At 48.6% G+C, this 16,651-nt stretch overlaps 1 protein-coding gene across 7 annotated transcripts in view; it reads left to right on the top strand.

The window, feature by feature from the left end:
- MED15 (mediator complex subunit 15) overlaps positions 1-16,651 on the top strand; it is an 86,828-nt gene that overhangs the window by 56,514 nt on the left and 13,663 nt on the right. For all 7 annotated transcript variants that reach the window (XM_050746075.1, XM_050746079.1, XM_050746080.1 and 4 more), the window contains 3 exons: positions 5,942-6,180; positions 8,025-8,378; positions 10,023-10,130. In XM_050746075.1, the coding sequence (XP_050602032.1) occupies positions 5,942-6,180; positions 8,025-8,378; positions 10,023-10,130 (701 nt within the window). The remainder of the gene's footprint in view (positions 1-5,941; positions 6,181-8,024; positions 8,379-10,022; positions 10,131-16,651) is intronic.

Below are 16,651 nucleotides of genomic sequence, written 5' to 3'. Positions count from 1 at the left end.
CTTTAAAAATAATTTCTGCTGCCAGCTGTGTGACGGATTGGGTGCTGAGGACATGTCCTCCTCCTGGATAACTAGGTCCTGGTTAGGGTGCACTTTGGATTGCTGGCCTGCAGCAGTTGGGGAGGCTTTGTCCTCCTGAGCCTCGGCTGCTGCAGGGTGGGGGAAAGTAAGCTTGGGATTCCTCTAGTCAGCCAGGGTTTGTGCTGGGTCCTGTGGTCACCCCCCAGGTCCCCCAGAAGCAGGTGCAGATTGGAGGAACATGTCCCCAGGGTAAGACCTGTGACAGTTGTTCATTAAGGTCAAGCAGTCAGCATACAGAGATCACCAGCCATGAAGGGAAGGAGAGACACCATGAAGGTGAACAGAAATAATAGACACATGTAGGCATGCCCAGTGACCACACATTCAGGAACTGTTAGATATGGGCCATGGAGTGTATAAAGAAATAAAGTGGAGAGCTGGGCACAGTGGCACATAACTACACTCCTGGCTACTCGGAAGGCTAAGGCAGGAGGATTTGCTTGAGGCCAGGAGTTTGAGGCTATGGTGAACTATGATTTCACTACTGTACTCCAGCCTGGGGGATAGAACGAGACACCATCTCTGAAAAAATAGAAAACAAAAAAGAAAAGAAAAAGCAGAAATTCAAATGAAAAAGCATCAGCAGGAGCGATGAAGCAGATTTGAAATGGAGCCAAATGAAAGCTGTAGAAATTAGCAGTATAATTTTTGAACAAAGGAAGTGGATGGATAAACAGCACATTAGATACAGCTGAAGAAAGAATTTGTGTAATAGAAGCTACATTTGAAGAAATTACCTAGAATGTAGCACAGAGAAGAGCACATGGAAAATATGAAAGCAAGGGTAAGAAATGAGGATAAGACCAGAAATTTGAATTGGCATCCAAGCAAAGCCCCCAAAGGATCAAATGGAGAGAATGGAAGAAAACAATATGTGAGGGGATAACTACTGAGAAAAGCCCATCTGGCCCCAACCTAGTTAGCCATCTCATTTGCTGTGAGACTGCGGAGCACCAAAGGCCAGAGGAATATCTTAGAAATAGTCAGTTCCTGCAAAGGAGCAAGGAGTACGCTCAGCAGTGGAGTCAGAAAGATAATAGAATATTGTTAAAGCACTGAGAATAGAGCTGCCAGTCACATTTGTATGCCAGCAAGACTCAAGGATGTGGAAAGCAAGCCATTTTTAGATAAACCTAGCCTTAGAAACTTTCAGTAAAAGATTTTCTAAAGAATATATCCTTTTTTCTCCTTTTTCCAATAAGCCTTTTGCACTCTTAGATATATTCTTTTGTTTATCCTCTCCTCTTCCCTCTCAGGTGATGCAAGGTATAAAATGGGAAAAGAAACGTTGAGCGTAGGTGATAGTAAATGTGTGTAAATCTAAACCAGTGATTCTCACCCCGGGTGATGTTCCACCACAGGGGATATTTGACAATGTCTGGAGACATTTTGGGATGTCACTACTGTGGGGGTGCTGCTGGTGCATAACGGGTGGAAGTCAGAGATGCTGCTAACCATCTTACAAATACGGGCCAGCACCCCACAACATAGAATCATCTGGGTCAAGTGTCAGTAGTGTAGCGAAAAGGTTGAAAATCCCTGGTGTAAATAAAAATTTACCTCTGTAAAATAAAACAGTCAAGCTAACTTCCATACAGACTTGCCACATTCCAAGCACTATTTTATTTATTTTATTTTATTGTTATTTTTTTTTGAGATGGAATCTCACTCTGTCACCATACTGGAGTGCAATGGCACAATCTCAGCCCACTGCAACCTCCACTGCCTAGGTTCAAGCGATTCTCCTGCCTCAGCCTCCCAATTAGCTGGGACAACAGGCTCGTGCCACCACGCCCAGCTAATTTTTGTATTTTTAGTAGAGACAGGGTTTCACCATGTTGGCCAGTTGATCTCGATCTCCTGACCTCATGATCTGCCCACCTTGGCATCCCAAAGTGCTGGGATTACAGGCGTGAGCCACCGTGCCCGGCCTATTATTATTATTATTTATAGACCTAGGATCTCCTCATGTTGCCCAGGCTGGTCTTGAATTTCTGGGCTCAGGCGATCTGCTGCCTCGGCTGTGCAAAGTGCTGAGATTATGGGCATGAGCCACAGCACCCAACCCCAGGCACTATTTTGAGTGTTTTACTTACATAATAGATTATTTAATTCTTAGTCCAGTGTGTGGAGTGGATACTATTATTGTGTTTTCTAACAGGGAAAACTGAGGCAATGAGCAGTGACAGAGTTGAGGTTTTGAGTCCAGGCAGCCTCGCTCAGAGGCTGTATCCCTAGCCTCACATCCATCCAGCCTCTTAATAGAATGTCTGCTGTGAAGAGTTAAGATCAACAAAATATGATATAAATGAAAGTCAGCAGGGAGATAGAGTGTGAATATCGGTTCTGTCATGTACATATAAAACCTACTTTAAAAAGTAGTAAATTTGGGAAATGCTAAAATATTGATAAGGTTTATATTTTAAGTTAAATATGCATGATAAAATTGAAAACTTACTGCTAAAACAATGGAAATAATTCATAAAATTTAAAATCAGTAGAAAAAAATAGGATAAGGCAGAAATCCAGATAATACAAAGTTCAATCCAGTCATCTAGCAAAAATGCAATCAAAAAATACAAAGCTTAGAAAAGGAAAGACAAAGGCCTGGTGCGGTGACTCACGCCTGTAATCCCAGCACTTTAGGAAACTGAGTCAGGCAGATCACGAAGTCAGGAGATTGAGACGATCCTGGCCAACATGGTGAAAACCTGTCTCTCCTAAAAATACGAAAAATTAGCTGGACATGGTGGTGCATGCCTGTAGTCCCAGCTACTTGGGAGGCTGAGGCAGGAGAATCGCTAGAACCCAGGAGGCGGAGGTCGCAGTGAACCGAGATCACACCACTGCACTCCAGTCTGGAGACAGAATGAGACTCCATCTCAAAAAAAAAAAAGAGAAAAGGAAAGACAAATATTAATAGAAATAAGTTTAAAAATATAAGTAATCATAATAAATGTGAGTGGACTAAACTTTTCTACTGAAAGATAGGAAATGTGAGAACAAATGGAAATGAAACAGCACAGTTGTTTTATTGTTAGAAGAAACACACACCTACAATATAACATGTGAAAGGATTGTAAGTAAAACACTCAAAATTTTATTTTTAAATAAAAGATGAAGAAAGGCCGAGTGCAGTGGCTCAATCTGTAATCCCAACACTTTGGGAAGCTGAGGTGGGAGGATCACTTGAGCCCAGGAGTTCAAGACCAACCTCGGCAAAATAGGAGACCCATTTCTACATAAAATTTAAAAATTACCTGTAGGTACACTTGAGATGCTGAGGTAAGAGGATCGCTTGACCCTGGGCGGTCAAGGCTGCAGTGAGCCATGACTGCACTATTGCACTCCAGCCTGAGCTGCAGTGAGACCCTATCTCAATCAGTCAGTCAATAAAATTGGCTGGGTGTAGTGGTACACACCTGTAGTCCCATCTACTTGTGAGGCTGAGGTGGGAGGATGACTTACTTGAGCCCAGAACGCCGAGGCTGCAATGAGCCATGATGGAGACACTGCATTCCAGCCTGGATGACAGAGCGAAATCAAAAAAGAAACAAACAAACAAACAAAAAGATGAAGAAAGATGTATTAGGTAATTACTTCAATTACATCTCTTTGTTATTGATAAACAGACCAAAAAATTCATTTACAGAAAATTTGAACAATGTAATGAACAACTTAATATAAGCATATGATGGAACAATATGTTTCTAAAAATCATAAAGCAAGCTTCAACACATTTCAGAAAATTTAAAAGTATTGTCATACTTTTTGTCGTTGTTGTTGTTGTTTTGAGACAGTCTCACTCTGTCACCCAGGCTGGAGTGCAGTGGTGCAATCTTGGCTCACTGCAACCTCTGCCTCCTGAGTTCAAGCAGTTCTCCTGCCTCAGCCTCCCGAGTAGCTGGGATTACAGGCGCGTGCCACCATGCCCACTAATTTTTGTATTTTTAGTAGAGATGGGGTTTCACCATGTTGGACAAGCTGGTCTCAAACTCCTGACCTCAAATGATCCTCCTGCCTGAGCCTCCCAAAGTGCTGGGATTACAGGTGTGAGCCACTGCGCCCAGCCGGTCATACATGTTTTATGAATGTCAGATAGAGTTAGAAATCTGTTACAAAATAAATTTTAAAAGTTTTACACGTGGCCAGGCACAGTGACCCATGCCTGTAATCTCAACACTTTGTGAAGTCGAGGCAGGAGGATCACTTGAACCCAGGAGTTTGAGATCAGCCTGGGCAACAAAGTGAGACTGTCTCTACAAAAATTTTACAAATTAATTGGGTCTGCTGGCATGCACCTGTAGTTCCAGTTGCTCGGGAGGCTGAGGCAGGAGGGTCACTTAAGCCCAGGAGGTCAAGGGTGCAGTGAGCCACAATGGCACCATTTCAGTCCAGCCTGGGCAACAGAGTGAGATCCCATCTCAAAAAAAAAAAATCTTACACCCATCAGAATTGCTAAAATGAATAGTGACAGCCTCAAATCTTGGTGACAGAGAAACTGAATCACTCATATTGCTGGTCAGAATGTAAAGTAGTTTTACCTTCTTTCAAAATGAAATATGCAACTCTGCAGTTACACTTTTGGGTATTTTTCCTAGAGAAATGAAAACCTCGCATAAAAACCCAGGCACAAATTTTAACAGCAGCTTTATTTGTGGTAGCCCAAATCTGCAGTTACCCAAATGTCCTTCACGTGAATGGTTAAACACAGTGTGAGGTGCTTGTACCATGGAATACCCTGGCAGTACAAGGAAGGAACTGTTGCCAGAACTACAACCTGTATGCTGAATGTAAAAAGCCAAAGGTTCATACTGTATGGTTCCATTTTTGAAATATTATATGTAATTTTGAAATGACAAAATTTTAGAAATGGAGGATGCTGCAGTAGTTGCCAGAGTTTGTGGGTCAGGGTTGCTGAGAGAGGTGGCAACATGAGGGATCCTTGTGGTATGGGAACTGTGTAGTGTATTGACTGGTGGTGATTGAACCCACCCAGGTGGTTAAATTGTCCAGAACTGAGTACACACACCCACACAAGTGAGCACACATCGTGGTTATGATACCTTGTAATTTTGTAGAATGTTACCATTGGAGGAAACGGCAAAATATACAAAGGATCTCTCTGTATTTCTTTAATACAGCTTTATTGAGACATCATTCTCTTCAGCATACAATTCACCCATCTGAAGTGCTCCACTCGGTAGGTTTTAGTGTAACTCACAGAGTTGTGCAGCCATCATCACAATTTTAGAACATTTTTATGTTCACCCCAAAAGAAACCTTACCTCAGAAAATCTTGTAATTGACTGTTCATATAAGCAGTTTTCATAATAGCCACAAAGTAGAAGCAGCCCAAATGTTCATCAGCTGATGAATGGATAAATAAAACACAGGAAATCGGTGTTGTAGGATACTATTTGGCGATAAAAATAACACGGAAAAGCTGATACATGCCACGACATGGGCGAACTTGTAACTATTATGCTAAAGAAGCTAGTCACAAAACAGCACATGTTCAGTGCCATTCGTACAGAGTCCAGAAGTGGCCAATCCATAGAGACAGAGAGGAGATTACTGATTTCCAGAGTCTAGGCTTCTTATCTATCCAAAAGACTCAGTTGTTCCTTTTCTTTTCTCTTTGGTTATTACAGAGTAACTCGTGATAGGAAATTCCAAAATCAACACAAATGCTACTTCGTATTCTATCTTTCTGTCTGTGGTAAATGGAACGTTCAGATTCCAGCGGCAGCCGTGGCAGTGGGGACTTTGCTGGCTGTTTTGTCCCTGGCTGTGCAGCCCTGCAGCGTTTCTGGGAACCTGCCTTGTGGACTGACTGGCAACTCTGGTCTTTTCTCAGCCCAGCTGCAGCTCCAGCAGGTGGCGCTGCAGCAGCAGCAGCAACAGCAGCAATTCCAGCAGCAGCAGCAGGCGGCGCTACAGCAGCAGCAGCAGCAGCAACAGCAGCAGTTCCAGGCTCAGCAGAGTGCCATGCAGCAGCAGTTCCAAGCAGTAGTGCAGCAGCAGCAGCAGCAGCTCCAGCAGCAGCAGCAGCAGCAGCAACATCTAATTAAATTACATCATCAAAATCAGCAACAGGTACCAGGTCCCCTGTTCCTGCTCTTGGCCTCCCTCCTGCAATGTGAGCCCTGGGCTGGCATCAGTCACGATGCTGGGTGCAGTGCACGGAGCCAGCCAAGGGTCCTCTTGACACATGTGTGCCTGCCTTTTTCCATGGGCTTCTCGAAAAGTCTGGGACAAGGCTGGGCCCGGTGGCTCATGCCTGTAATCCCAGCACTTTGGGAAGCTGAGGCAGGCGGATCACCAGGTCAAGAGTTCGAGACGAGCCTGGCCAGCATGGTGAAACCCCGTCTAAAAATACCCCGTCTACTAAAAATACAAAAAATTAGCTGGACATGGTGGCGCACACCTATAATCCCAGCTATTCGGGAGGCTGAGTCAGGAGAATTGCTAGAACCTGGGAGGCGGAGGTTGCAGTGAGCCGAGATCGCACCACTGCATTCCAGCCTGGGTGACAGCAAGACTCCGTCTCAAAAAAAAAAAAAAAAAAAAAAGGAAAGAAAAGTCTGAGACAGAGACAGGTAGGAAAAACAGGACCTGACTCACTAGGAAGGTTCTGTGATCGAGCCCTTCCATTTGTGCTCGGGGCATCTGGCGGCAGGCCTCCTGTGTGCTTCAGGGGCTACAAGGGATTCAAACAAGAGTGAGCTGAAGCAAGAAGTGAGGTGAACACTCTGAGGCTTGGGACTACTTGAGCCACTGTGGACCATTTTGGCTGAGGACACATGTGCCTCCTGTTTACCTCTCTGTCTTGGGTTCTGGGCTCAGTGTTAGTCAGCCTCCAGCTGGTGTTCCATGGGGTGATGGTGATGTCATGTTAGCAGCACTGCTTCTCAGAAGTTGTTCAGCTTCCCATGGTTTCCATAGAGAGTCTAGACATGTTAAACATCTGCCCTCACAGCAGGTCTTGGTTGGGAGAGGAAAGCCCCAAAGGGCCCCCACCACCCTCCTACTCCTTCAGGCCTCAGCTTGCTGGGCTTCTCTGGATCTTGGGGCCCCTGTCCCAGAGCTGACAGTCCATCTGCAGCCACAGTTTTCCTTCTCATGCTAACCAGCAGATCTTGACTGTCACTGTGAGGCTCATGCCACTGACCTGTAGGGGCAAAGCAAGCATCATTACAGAGGCTTCAGAAATCTGCAGTTGCCTCAGCTTTTATCCTAGCTTCCATGGAGCTATACCTGTTCATTGTCACCTTTTGCTGAAGCTTCTAGATATGTCCTCTGAACCATCCTAGTGGAATGGTAGACCAGAGCCCAGGCACACGCTTGGTGCCTCCTCAGTGTCAGGAAGGCAGCTGGTGTTGGCCTCGGGGGCCCAAAATCTTTCTATAGGAGATGTGCCTCTCCCCGTGTGAGTGAGAGGTCAGCCTGTCAGCTCAGGAAGGCCTTTTTTTTTCTTTTCTTTTCTTTTTTTTTTTTCTGAGACTTTTTTTGAGTCTTACTGTGTCGCCCAGGCTGGAGTGCGGCGGCGTGATCTCGGCTCACTGCAACCTCCACTCCGCCGGTTCAAGTGATTCTCTTGCCTCAGCCTCCCAGGTAGCTCTCCTGCCTCAGCCTCCCAAGTAGTTGGGATTACAGGTGTGAGCCACCATGCCTGGCTAATTTTTGTATTTTTAGTAGAGACAGGGTTTCGCCGGGTTGTCCAGGCTGTTCTCGAACTCCTGACCTCAGGTGATCTGCCCACCTCAGCCTCCCAAAGTGCTGGGATTATAGGCATGAGCCACTGCACCCAGCCAGGAAGGCCTTCTTGATGGCTCTGCAGATGGCCACCTGGGCTTCCTGGTGTCCAGAGTGTCACAGGGAGGAGCTGGTACCACAGAGGCAAATGAGTGATAACCGAGTGCTGCTTGGTCTGTCTCTAGATACAGCAGCAGCAGCAGCAGCTGCAGCGAATGGCACAGCTGCAGCTCCAGCAACAGCAACAGCAGCAGCAGCAGCAGCAGCAACAGCAGCAGCAGCAGGCTTTGCAGGCCCAGCCGCCAATTCAGCAGCCACCGATGCAGCAGCCACAGCCTCCGCCCACCCAAGCTCTGCCCCAGCAGCTGCAGCAGATGCATCATCCACAGCACCACCAGCCGCCACCACAGCCCCAGCAGCCTCCTGTTGCTCAGAACCAACCATCACAACTCCCACCACAGTCACAGACCCAGCCTTTGGTGTCACAGGCACAAGCTCTCCCTGGACAAATGTTGTATACCCAACCACCACTGAAATTTGTGAGTACCTGTGGCCCGCAGTGGAGCACATGCAGCCCATGACTCTGTCAGTAGTTTCTAGACTCTTTGACTAGAGATAGCATGTCCTGTTCTTCAAGTGCTGAGACTTCAGGCAGCCCCCGCCCCTTGCCAGCCCTGCTGATTCTAGCATGGCTCAGCAGGGAAGCATGTGTTTTGCGTTTTGTGTTCTGAGAGCTGCTTCTGCACCCTGCACAGGGTGCTGGCTGCTGCTGCTGCTGGGGCACCAAGTCGCATTCCAAGCAGTGTGGCTGATTGCAGCAGTTCTGTGGGCCCTTTCAGGGTGTGAGCACTTCGACTAATGGGCACCACATGGAAGAATGTGCCAGCTCCATCAGTATCTGGTGGTTTGCCAACTGCTCAGAGTTAATGTTCTAAGCAAGTATCTTTTTTGTTTTCTTTACACTCTGCCAAGTCTCAGGAGAACAAAGTTCATTACTATATTTTCGAGGGGAGTATTAATATAAAATACTGTTATTCCCAGTCTCATTTTGTATCTCTGCACAAAGCCAGTCTACTCAGTGACATTGGCACAGAGGATAGAGTATGATCACCAGGATGGAGGTAGCTGCATCAAGGGGCTATTTGGATAACTCTGGCTCACTTGGTTTTTGTGGCCTTTTCTATTTGTGATTCATGAGTGGAGTGGGGCCTGAGCCAAATGTGGGGGTGAACAAGAGGCCTCACAGGCAGGCTGGAAGTCCAGGAGAGTTGTGAGGAGCAGATACGGTCACTCATCTGTCACCTGGGAGTCAACACACTGCCTGACCCCTGGGACTGTGCAGAATGAAACCCTTGTGTGCTGCATGGTGGAATGTGCCCTGGCAGGGTTTGCCCTGGTGGCTTGGAGATGTCTAAGGAAGAGCCCCCTGTGTGGTAGTGCGGGCCCATCTCGTCCCTCTGGAGACCCCTCCATGCAGTGGCTCCACAGTTGCCCCTTTTGCCCAAGCTTGCCCCCCACCCCCACTTTTTTTTTGTTTTGAAGACGGGGTCTCTCTGTGTTGTCCAGGCTGGAGTGCACTGACGTGATCAGACCTCCCTCGCTCAAGCGATTCTCCCACCTCAGCCTCCCAAGTAGCTGAGACTACAGGCGTGCATCCCCACATCTAGCCAAATTTTTGTATATTTTGTAGAGATGGGGTTTGACCATGTTGCCCAGGCTAGTTTTGATCTCCTGGACTTAAGCGATCCGCTGGCCTCGGCCTCCCAGAATGCTGAGAATATAGACAGGAGCTTCTATGCCCTGCCCTCTGCTGGCCAGCTGACCCACCTTCAACAAATCAGGCTGAGTGAGGCTCTCATGGACCATCAGCATGCTTGGCCCAGAGGATGAGCAGGCTAGGCTGTAAGCTTTGCATTGGAAGCTGTCAGTGCTTGTGGTGATAGCTGGTGCTGAGGGATATGTGGAGACATCCCAGTGGCAGGGCCACGCTGCCACTTGCCAGAATTGGATTTGAGCTAATGGGATCCTAGATGGCTAGTGAGGTGACATCACAGCACATGAAGTCATGAAAGTCCCATTCCTCATCTCAAGAAAGGCTCCATTTCCTAAGCTCCCGCAGGAGGACTGGGCTCTGCTCTCTGACCCAGGTGGCTCCAAATCACATTCTCTCTTTCTCCCTCAAGGTCCGAGCTCCGATGGTGGTGCAGCAGCCCCCCGTGCAGCCCCAGGTGCAGCAGCAGACGGCAGTACAGACAGCTCAGGCTGCCCAGATGGTGGCTCCCGGAGTCCAGGTGAGGGCCTGGGGGTGGAGGGCTCCATAGTCACCAGCAGGTGCATGGTCACCTGCACATGGAGTGCTACAGTGAGGATTCTGGTTGGATTAGGGGCTGGGGGCTAAGTTGGTAAAGCAGTTGCTTCTCTCCCCCTTGCACTCTGCAAGACACCCCTGGAGTCCTTGGGGTGGGCAGCTCTGCTTGGTCATGTCTAGGACCCACCAGTCTCATAGTGCGTGTCGTTTCCAGCTTTGCTTGGGCATCCTTCATCATCCCTCTTCCTTGCCACTCTGAGTGACTCAGGGAACGTGTATCAGAGAGTAGAAGGCTGCAGTTTTGTCCTCACCTCTCACGTTCCATTTGAGAGTCTGAGTACAGAGCTGACCAGGGTGGAGGGCAGCTTTCTAGACACTCGGAAGCAGATGGGAGCCACATGCAGCAGGAGTGTGGGAGAGGGCATCCTGGTGCTCACCTGCACTCGGGGACTCTGGTGCTGTGTGGTGAGAAGCGTGCCGCTCCCGTGTTGCTGAGCTTGCTGGTGTGTCACATGTGTGGAACATGTGTGTGTGTCTATGTGTCACGTGTCAATGGAATGCAGATGGCCTCACCTGGCCTCCTAGCATCCTGGGATTGGAGTCCCAGGGTTTCTGTACCTTCTCCTATAGCCCCTCCTCTCCTTGCTGCCACTGAGGTGGGGAGACGTACGGTCTGGGGCTTCAGTTTTTCCGCTTTCCACATGATGGTGGAAACACTGTTGGTCCTGACTCGGATGGGGTGTTGCCTTTAGAAAGAGTCAGAATGTACTAGTTGATGTGATAAGACTGTGGCTGGGTCCCAGCCCACAGATGGCAGTGCGCCTGCACTTTGCTGTCGTCTTAAGGGTGGCAGGCTTCACCTCACACCTGGGGGGTGCTCAGTAATGTCCTTCCTGGTGCCTGCTGCCTCCTTTAAGTCCCTGGGAAGCTGTCTGAGGAGGGAATCTGAGGTGTTTAGCTGCAGCTGAGGTTAGCATCCTACCTTGGCATGGCACCAAATGACTTGGGGCCAGGGTCCCCATGTCACATTCTTACTTAGGTGGAGCCCTGTATGAAACATACCACAAAACTCACGTTTACTTACAACTGGGGGAGGCTGACCACTTCGTGTGACAAAGTTGGAGGTCTCTGCCACCTCCCTGTGTGTCTCAGCATGTCCTCAGGCCTCCGGGGGGGCTCCCTTGTCCTGGGCTCATGCAGAGGAGGGATGTAGTGTGTTCACAGTCAGCTTAGTGGTGGCACATAGTGACTGCCCAGCCAGTGGAAGCTGCTGCCTTTGCCTCTTTGGACCGTCGCTCCTCTGTTCAGGACCTTACTTCATGGAAACTTTTGAGATGGAGTCTCTATCGCCAGGCTGGAGTACAGTGGCACGATCTTGGCTCACTGCAACCTCTGCCTCCCGGGTTCAAGTGATTCTCCTGCATCAGCTTCCCAAGTAGCTGGGACTACAAGTGCTGCGCACCACCATGCCAGGCTAATTTTTGTATTTTTAATAGAGACAGAGTTTCACCATGTTGGCCAAAATGGTCTCGATCTCTTGACCTCGTGATCCGCCCACCTTGGCCTCCCAAAGTGCTGAGATTACAGGCATGAGCCACCGTGCCCGGCCAGAAACTTCTATACTGCAGGTCAAGCCCAGCAGGAAAGCAAGAACTGCTCTTTTCTTTCTTTCTTTCTTTCTTTTTTTTTTTTTTTTTTTTTTTTTTTTTTGAGATAGAGTCTCACTCTGTCATCCGGGCTGGGTTGCAGTTGCGCGATCTCGGCTCACTGCAACCTCTGCCTCCTGGGTTCAGGCGATTCTTGTGCCTCAGCCTCCCAAGTAGCTGGGACTACAGACACACACCACCACACCTGGCTAATTTGTGTATTTTTAGTAGCAATAGGGTTTCACCACGTTGGCCAGGCTGGTTTGAACTCCTGACCTCAAGTGATTCACCCGCCTCAGCCTCCCAAAGTGCTGGGATTACAGGCATGAGCCATCACTCGCAGCCTAGAACTCCTGCCTCCCTCCCTCCCTCCCTCCTTCCCTCCTTCCTTTTTTTTTTTTTTGGACAAAGTCTTGCTCTGTCACCTAGGCTAGAGTGGCTGGAGTGCAATGGTGCAATCTTGGCTCACTACAGCCTCCATCTGCCAGATTCAAGCAATTGTCCCGCCTTTGCTCCCAAGTAGCTGGGACTACAGGCATGCGCCACTATGCCCAGCTAATTTATTTTATTTTATTTTATTTTATTTTTTGTATTTTTAGTAGAGATGGGCCAGGCTGGTCCTAAGCTCCTGACTTCAAGTGATCCACCTGCCTCAGCCTCCCAGGGTGCTGGGATTACAGGCATGAGCCACTGTGCCCAGCCGAACTTTCCTTTTCTTTCCATTTCTTGGTATTTGGAAAGTGAACAGCCATGGAACAGCCCATGTTCTCAGCTGGTGCAGGCCCAGCTGGTACGTTCGTTAGGCTTCTAGCTCAAGGAAGTGTCCGCTCTGCAGTCTCACTGACATCCCATCACCTTCCAGAAGCAGGATGCCAGTTGTGTGTGCTCATGGCCCATGCTGAGCCTGTCCTTGAAGCGCTGGTCTTCCTGTCAGTTTCTCCACCCCTTGTTTCATGTGGAGGTCCCCGCCCAGCTGGCACAGGAAGGATAGAGAGTGGTTACCACTGTGGTTCATTGCCGAGTGAGTTTAGTGTTTTAAGGATCATTGCCTACCTGCCCTGTGGCACCATGTGCTGCCTTGCGGGGGATTCCCAAGTGCTAGTGGCAGAGGAGCCTTGTAGTTTCTCAAAGTCCAGCAGTGGGTAGGGCGTATCTATGAGGTGCTTCTCAGTCCAAATGTAGCACCTTGAAATTCTGTAACCTGCATTCTGCTGGTTTTCTCTCAGAGCTTGGTCTTGCCTTGTTGCAAGCAGTGCAGTTTCTTGGGGGCTGATTGGACACCCTCACTGTATTGTTCCACCAATAGCAGCTCCCCCTGCTGGGGGATGGGGGGGTTTGGGCGCAGCCAGTGCTCTGAGGGGCCCTCTGGATTGATGATCTTCTTTTGAATCTTGAATTGGCACAGTGACCAGGTGAGGCTACGGTACTCTGATCTAAAAACTTTAAAAGTATGTGTGGTAACTGTAGAACCCAGAAAGTGGAGAGGAATAGAAGTAAGAGAACCATTCCATGAGAGAGAAGGTCTGGTGTCCTTTCTGGTTCTTTCCCATAATCAAGGCCATGCTATCCTGCGGTTTTTGTGCAGCATCTTCCACATCAACATGGGATGAAATGTTCTCCTTTAATTAGAAAGCCCTGGTTGATGCCAAGGGACTCTCATCATACTCTGTGAATGTCTCCTGCCATCCTCAGTTACCGTCTTGTTCTTGGACCTTGTAATAATTTCCAATTTTTTGCTGTTACCAATGACACATATCTTGATGTCCTAGATTGTTCCTAGATTGTTTCTGAAACTAGTAGAGGTGAGTGACTGGTTCACTTTGAGGGCCTTCAGATCTGATCAGCCACCATCTAACCAGGAGGTCAGAGATGCAGATTGGAGCTCCCCTTGTGTTGTTCACACAGTGGACATCAGGACGTGGTGACCACGTGTTGCAGCTTTGTATGTGTAAGCTGCTGCGTGCTGTGGAAACAGGCCTCTGAGTTCATGAATGAAATTCTGGGATTGGGGGCCCCAGTGCAGGCAGCCCTCCATGCCCTGTCTCTCAAGTCCATCTTAGAGCCGAAGAGAGGCGCCCTGTTAGGCCCTTTGCAGTACTGTGGTGATGGGTGTGGTAAAGGGTAGCCTGGGACTGAGTATTCTAGAAAAATTGCTCAGCCTTGTGCTGTGCACACCTGGTTCTCTTTCCAGTGTTATTTATGTAGCTGAGAAGGGTGATGCCACCCACAGGGGGATTTAGCAGGACACAGCAGACTTCTCTTTCTCCCCTGTAAAACCAGGACATGCCAGGCACAGTGGCTCATGCCTGTAATCCCAACACTTTGGGAAAAGAGGTGAGAGGATCACTTGAGACCAGCAGTTCAAAACTATCCTGGGCAACACAGCAAGACCCTGTCTCTACAAAAAAAATAAAAATAAAAAATTAGCTGGGCACAGTGGTGCATGTCTGCAGTCCCAGCTACTCGGGAGGCTGAGATGGGAGGATGATGCAAGCCCAGGGGTTTGAGGCTGCAGTGAGCTGTGATGACAGCATTGCACTGTAGCCTGGGAGACAGAGCAAGACTCTTGTCTCTTTAAAAAAGCAAGAAACAGGACAGAATGCATCTCGTTTTCTTTTTTTTTTTTTCTTTTTTTAAGACAGAGGCTCTTACTCTGTCACCCAGGCTGGAGTGCAATAGCGCAATCTCAGCTCACTGCAATTTCCGCCTACTGGGTTCAAGAGATTCTCCTGCCTCAGCCTCCCAAGTAGCTGGGATTACAGGCTTGTGCCTGGCTAATTTTGTATTTTTAGTAGAGAAGAGACAGGGTTTCTCCATGTTGGTCAGGCTGGTCTTGAATTCCCGACCTCAGGTGATCCACCCACCTTGGCCTCCCAAAGGCTGGGATTACAGGCATAAGTCACTGTGCTGGGTTTTTGTTTTTTGTTTTTTGTTTGTTTGTTTGTTTTTGTTTTTTTTGAGACAGTCTTGCTCTGTTGCCCAGGCTGGAGTGCATTGGCTCGATCTTGGCTCACTGCAACCCCACCTCCTGGGTTCAAGCAATTCTCTTGCCTCAGCTTCCCAAGTGGCTGGGATTACAGGTATGCGCCACCACACCTGGCTAATGTTTGTATTTTTAGTAGAGACGGGGTTTCGTTATGTTGGCCAGGCTGGTCTTGAACTCCTGGCCTCAAGAGATGAGCCCGCTTTGGCCTCCCAAAGTGCTGCAATTACAGGCGTAAGCCACTGTACCTGGCCATGCATCTCATTTTCAAACAGTCCTTATAATACTTTGTCGTTTAAGCTTCTGTTCTTTTAGTATGTGAAAACCAAACTCTAATTTACAAGTCACAAAGGATTATCAAAGACAGACCTCCATTATAGACATGTATGTGGCATTGCTGATTCACAGCTGCTCTACTGAAGCCTTGACCACCCTGGAGGACCCTCTCTCTTTTCTGTGGATCCTTCTGCACAGTGACTGCAGTGGGGAGAGTCAGACCTGGGAGCGGGGAGAGGTTTTTTGGACTCCTCTCTGGGTAGATGTGTGTTGGGAAGTAGTGAAGTGTTGTTGAGAGCTGCCTGGCTCGTCGGATCCAGTAGACATAACTGGTGCTTTTGGGTTGGCATTTGTAGTTGAAACAAATTGGGCTTTCCTTATCAGGAGTTCTCAGTTATAAGAACACCAGTCAGCAGTACATTAGACTTAAGCTTTGCCTTCCTTGTGTTTTTTTGTTTGTTTTTCTCTTCCTGGAAAAAAGTTTGCTTCTCTCATACCATCTGACTTACTTCCAGGCTTTTCTCCCTTGTGGAACGAGTGCTGTTGAGCACTGCTGCACTCTCAGACGGGCTCCTCCGAAGTGCCGCAGGTAGTGGTAAATAGACTCTTACCCCATTGGGATCGCTTCTTTGTTTCTCACCCCCAGTTAGTTCATTTGTTGTTCTGGCTGCAGGAGGAACGAGTGAGGTTCTGGTTGGCATCTGCTAGGCTGTGTCACCCCGTCTTCTCGTGCCTCCTGTGTGTGCCCATGGTTGCGAGTGTGGGCCCTGTGTGTGAGGCCACAGGTCTCCCTGCAGCCACTCTCCTGCTGGAGCTCTGTTACTGGCATCCGTCGCTGCCTGCACTGAAGGCTGGCAGCACCTTCCGGAGCTTGGGACCCAGAGCACAGCCTCCCACCATGAGATGTGTTGTTTTTCCGTGGATCAGTCCTGCTTTCTTTCTGAGCCTGGCGTGTTTTATTCTAGTTTGTTACCATCCTAAGTGCCTGTAGGCCTTGCTCTCTAGAAACGAGACTTGGGCCCCATCCCCAACTCAAAACCCAGAGCAAGAGTGGTCGGGCCTGGGCCCACAACAGTGCTCAGCTGCCCTGCTGCCTTTGTAGTTCAAGAAGTGTCCATTGATGAGGGAAATGGTCCTGGCTCATACTGGAGTTCCTGACTCACATCCCTGTGGAGGTGAACTTCCTCATCAGGGCGGAGGCCTGCCAAGCAGTCCCCCTAGGCTTCTCTTGCTCACCTTTGCCCATTTTTGTTATGAAAGAAAACCAGTTCCTCAATAGATACCAGAACCAGCAGCCTCAGGCCTGGAGGAGGAGAGGTGGATGATTTGGGTTTGGGCTGTAAGAAGTGTGCCACTGAGAAGGAAGGATGCTGTGAGCAGGCTTACCTGAGCTCATGGTTCAGTGGGAGTCGAGTGTTCTCATCACAAGCTTTGGTGGAATGTACTCTTGACGTCTGTCCCCGGGAGCCTGGTCTCCAGAAACACCAGTGCGGGCCCTCAAGGTCTGGCTCTGATGGTTCTGTGGGCTGTAGAATTCTAATCTGTTAGTGAGGTGTGTTCAGAAGTGTGTTGAGGACACCAGTGCAGGAGAGCAGCCAA

Source organism: Macaca thibetana, chromosome 10, assembly GCF_024542745.1.
Source record: "Macaca thibetana thibetana isolate TM-01 chromosome 10, ASM2454274v1, whole genome shotgun sequence".
Classification (NCBI taxonomy): domain Eukaryota; kingdom Metazoa; phylum Chordata; class Mammalia; order Primates; family Cercopithecidae; genus Macaca; species Macaca thibetana.
The sequence above is the reverse complement of the archived record's forward strand: the minus strand, read 5'-3'. Positions and strand labels throughout refer to the sequence as shown.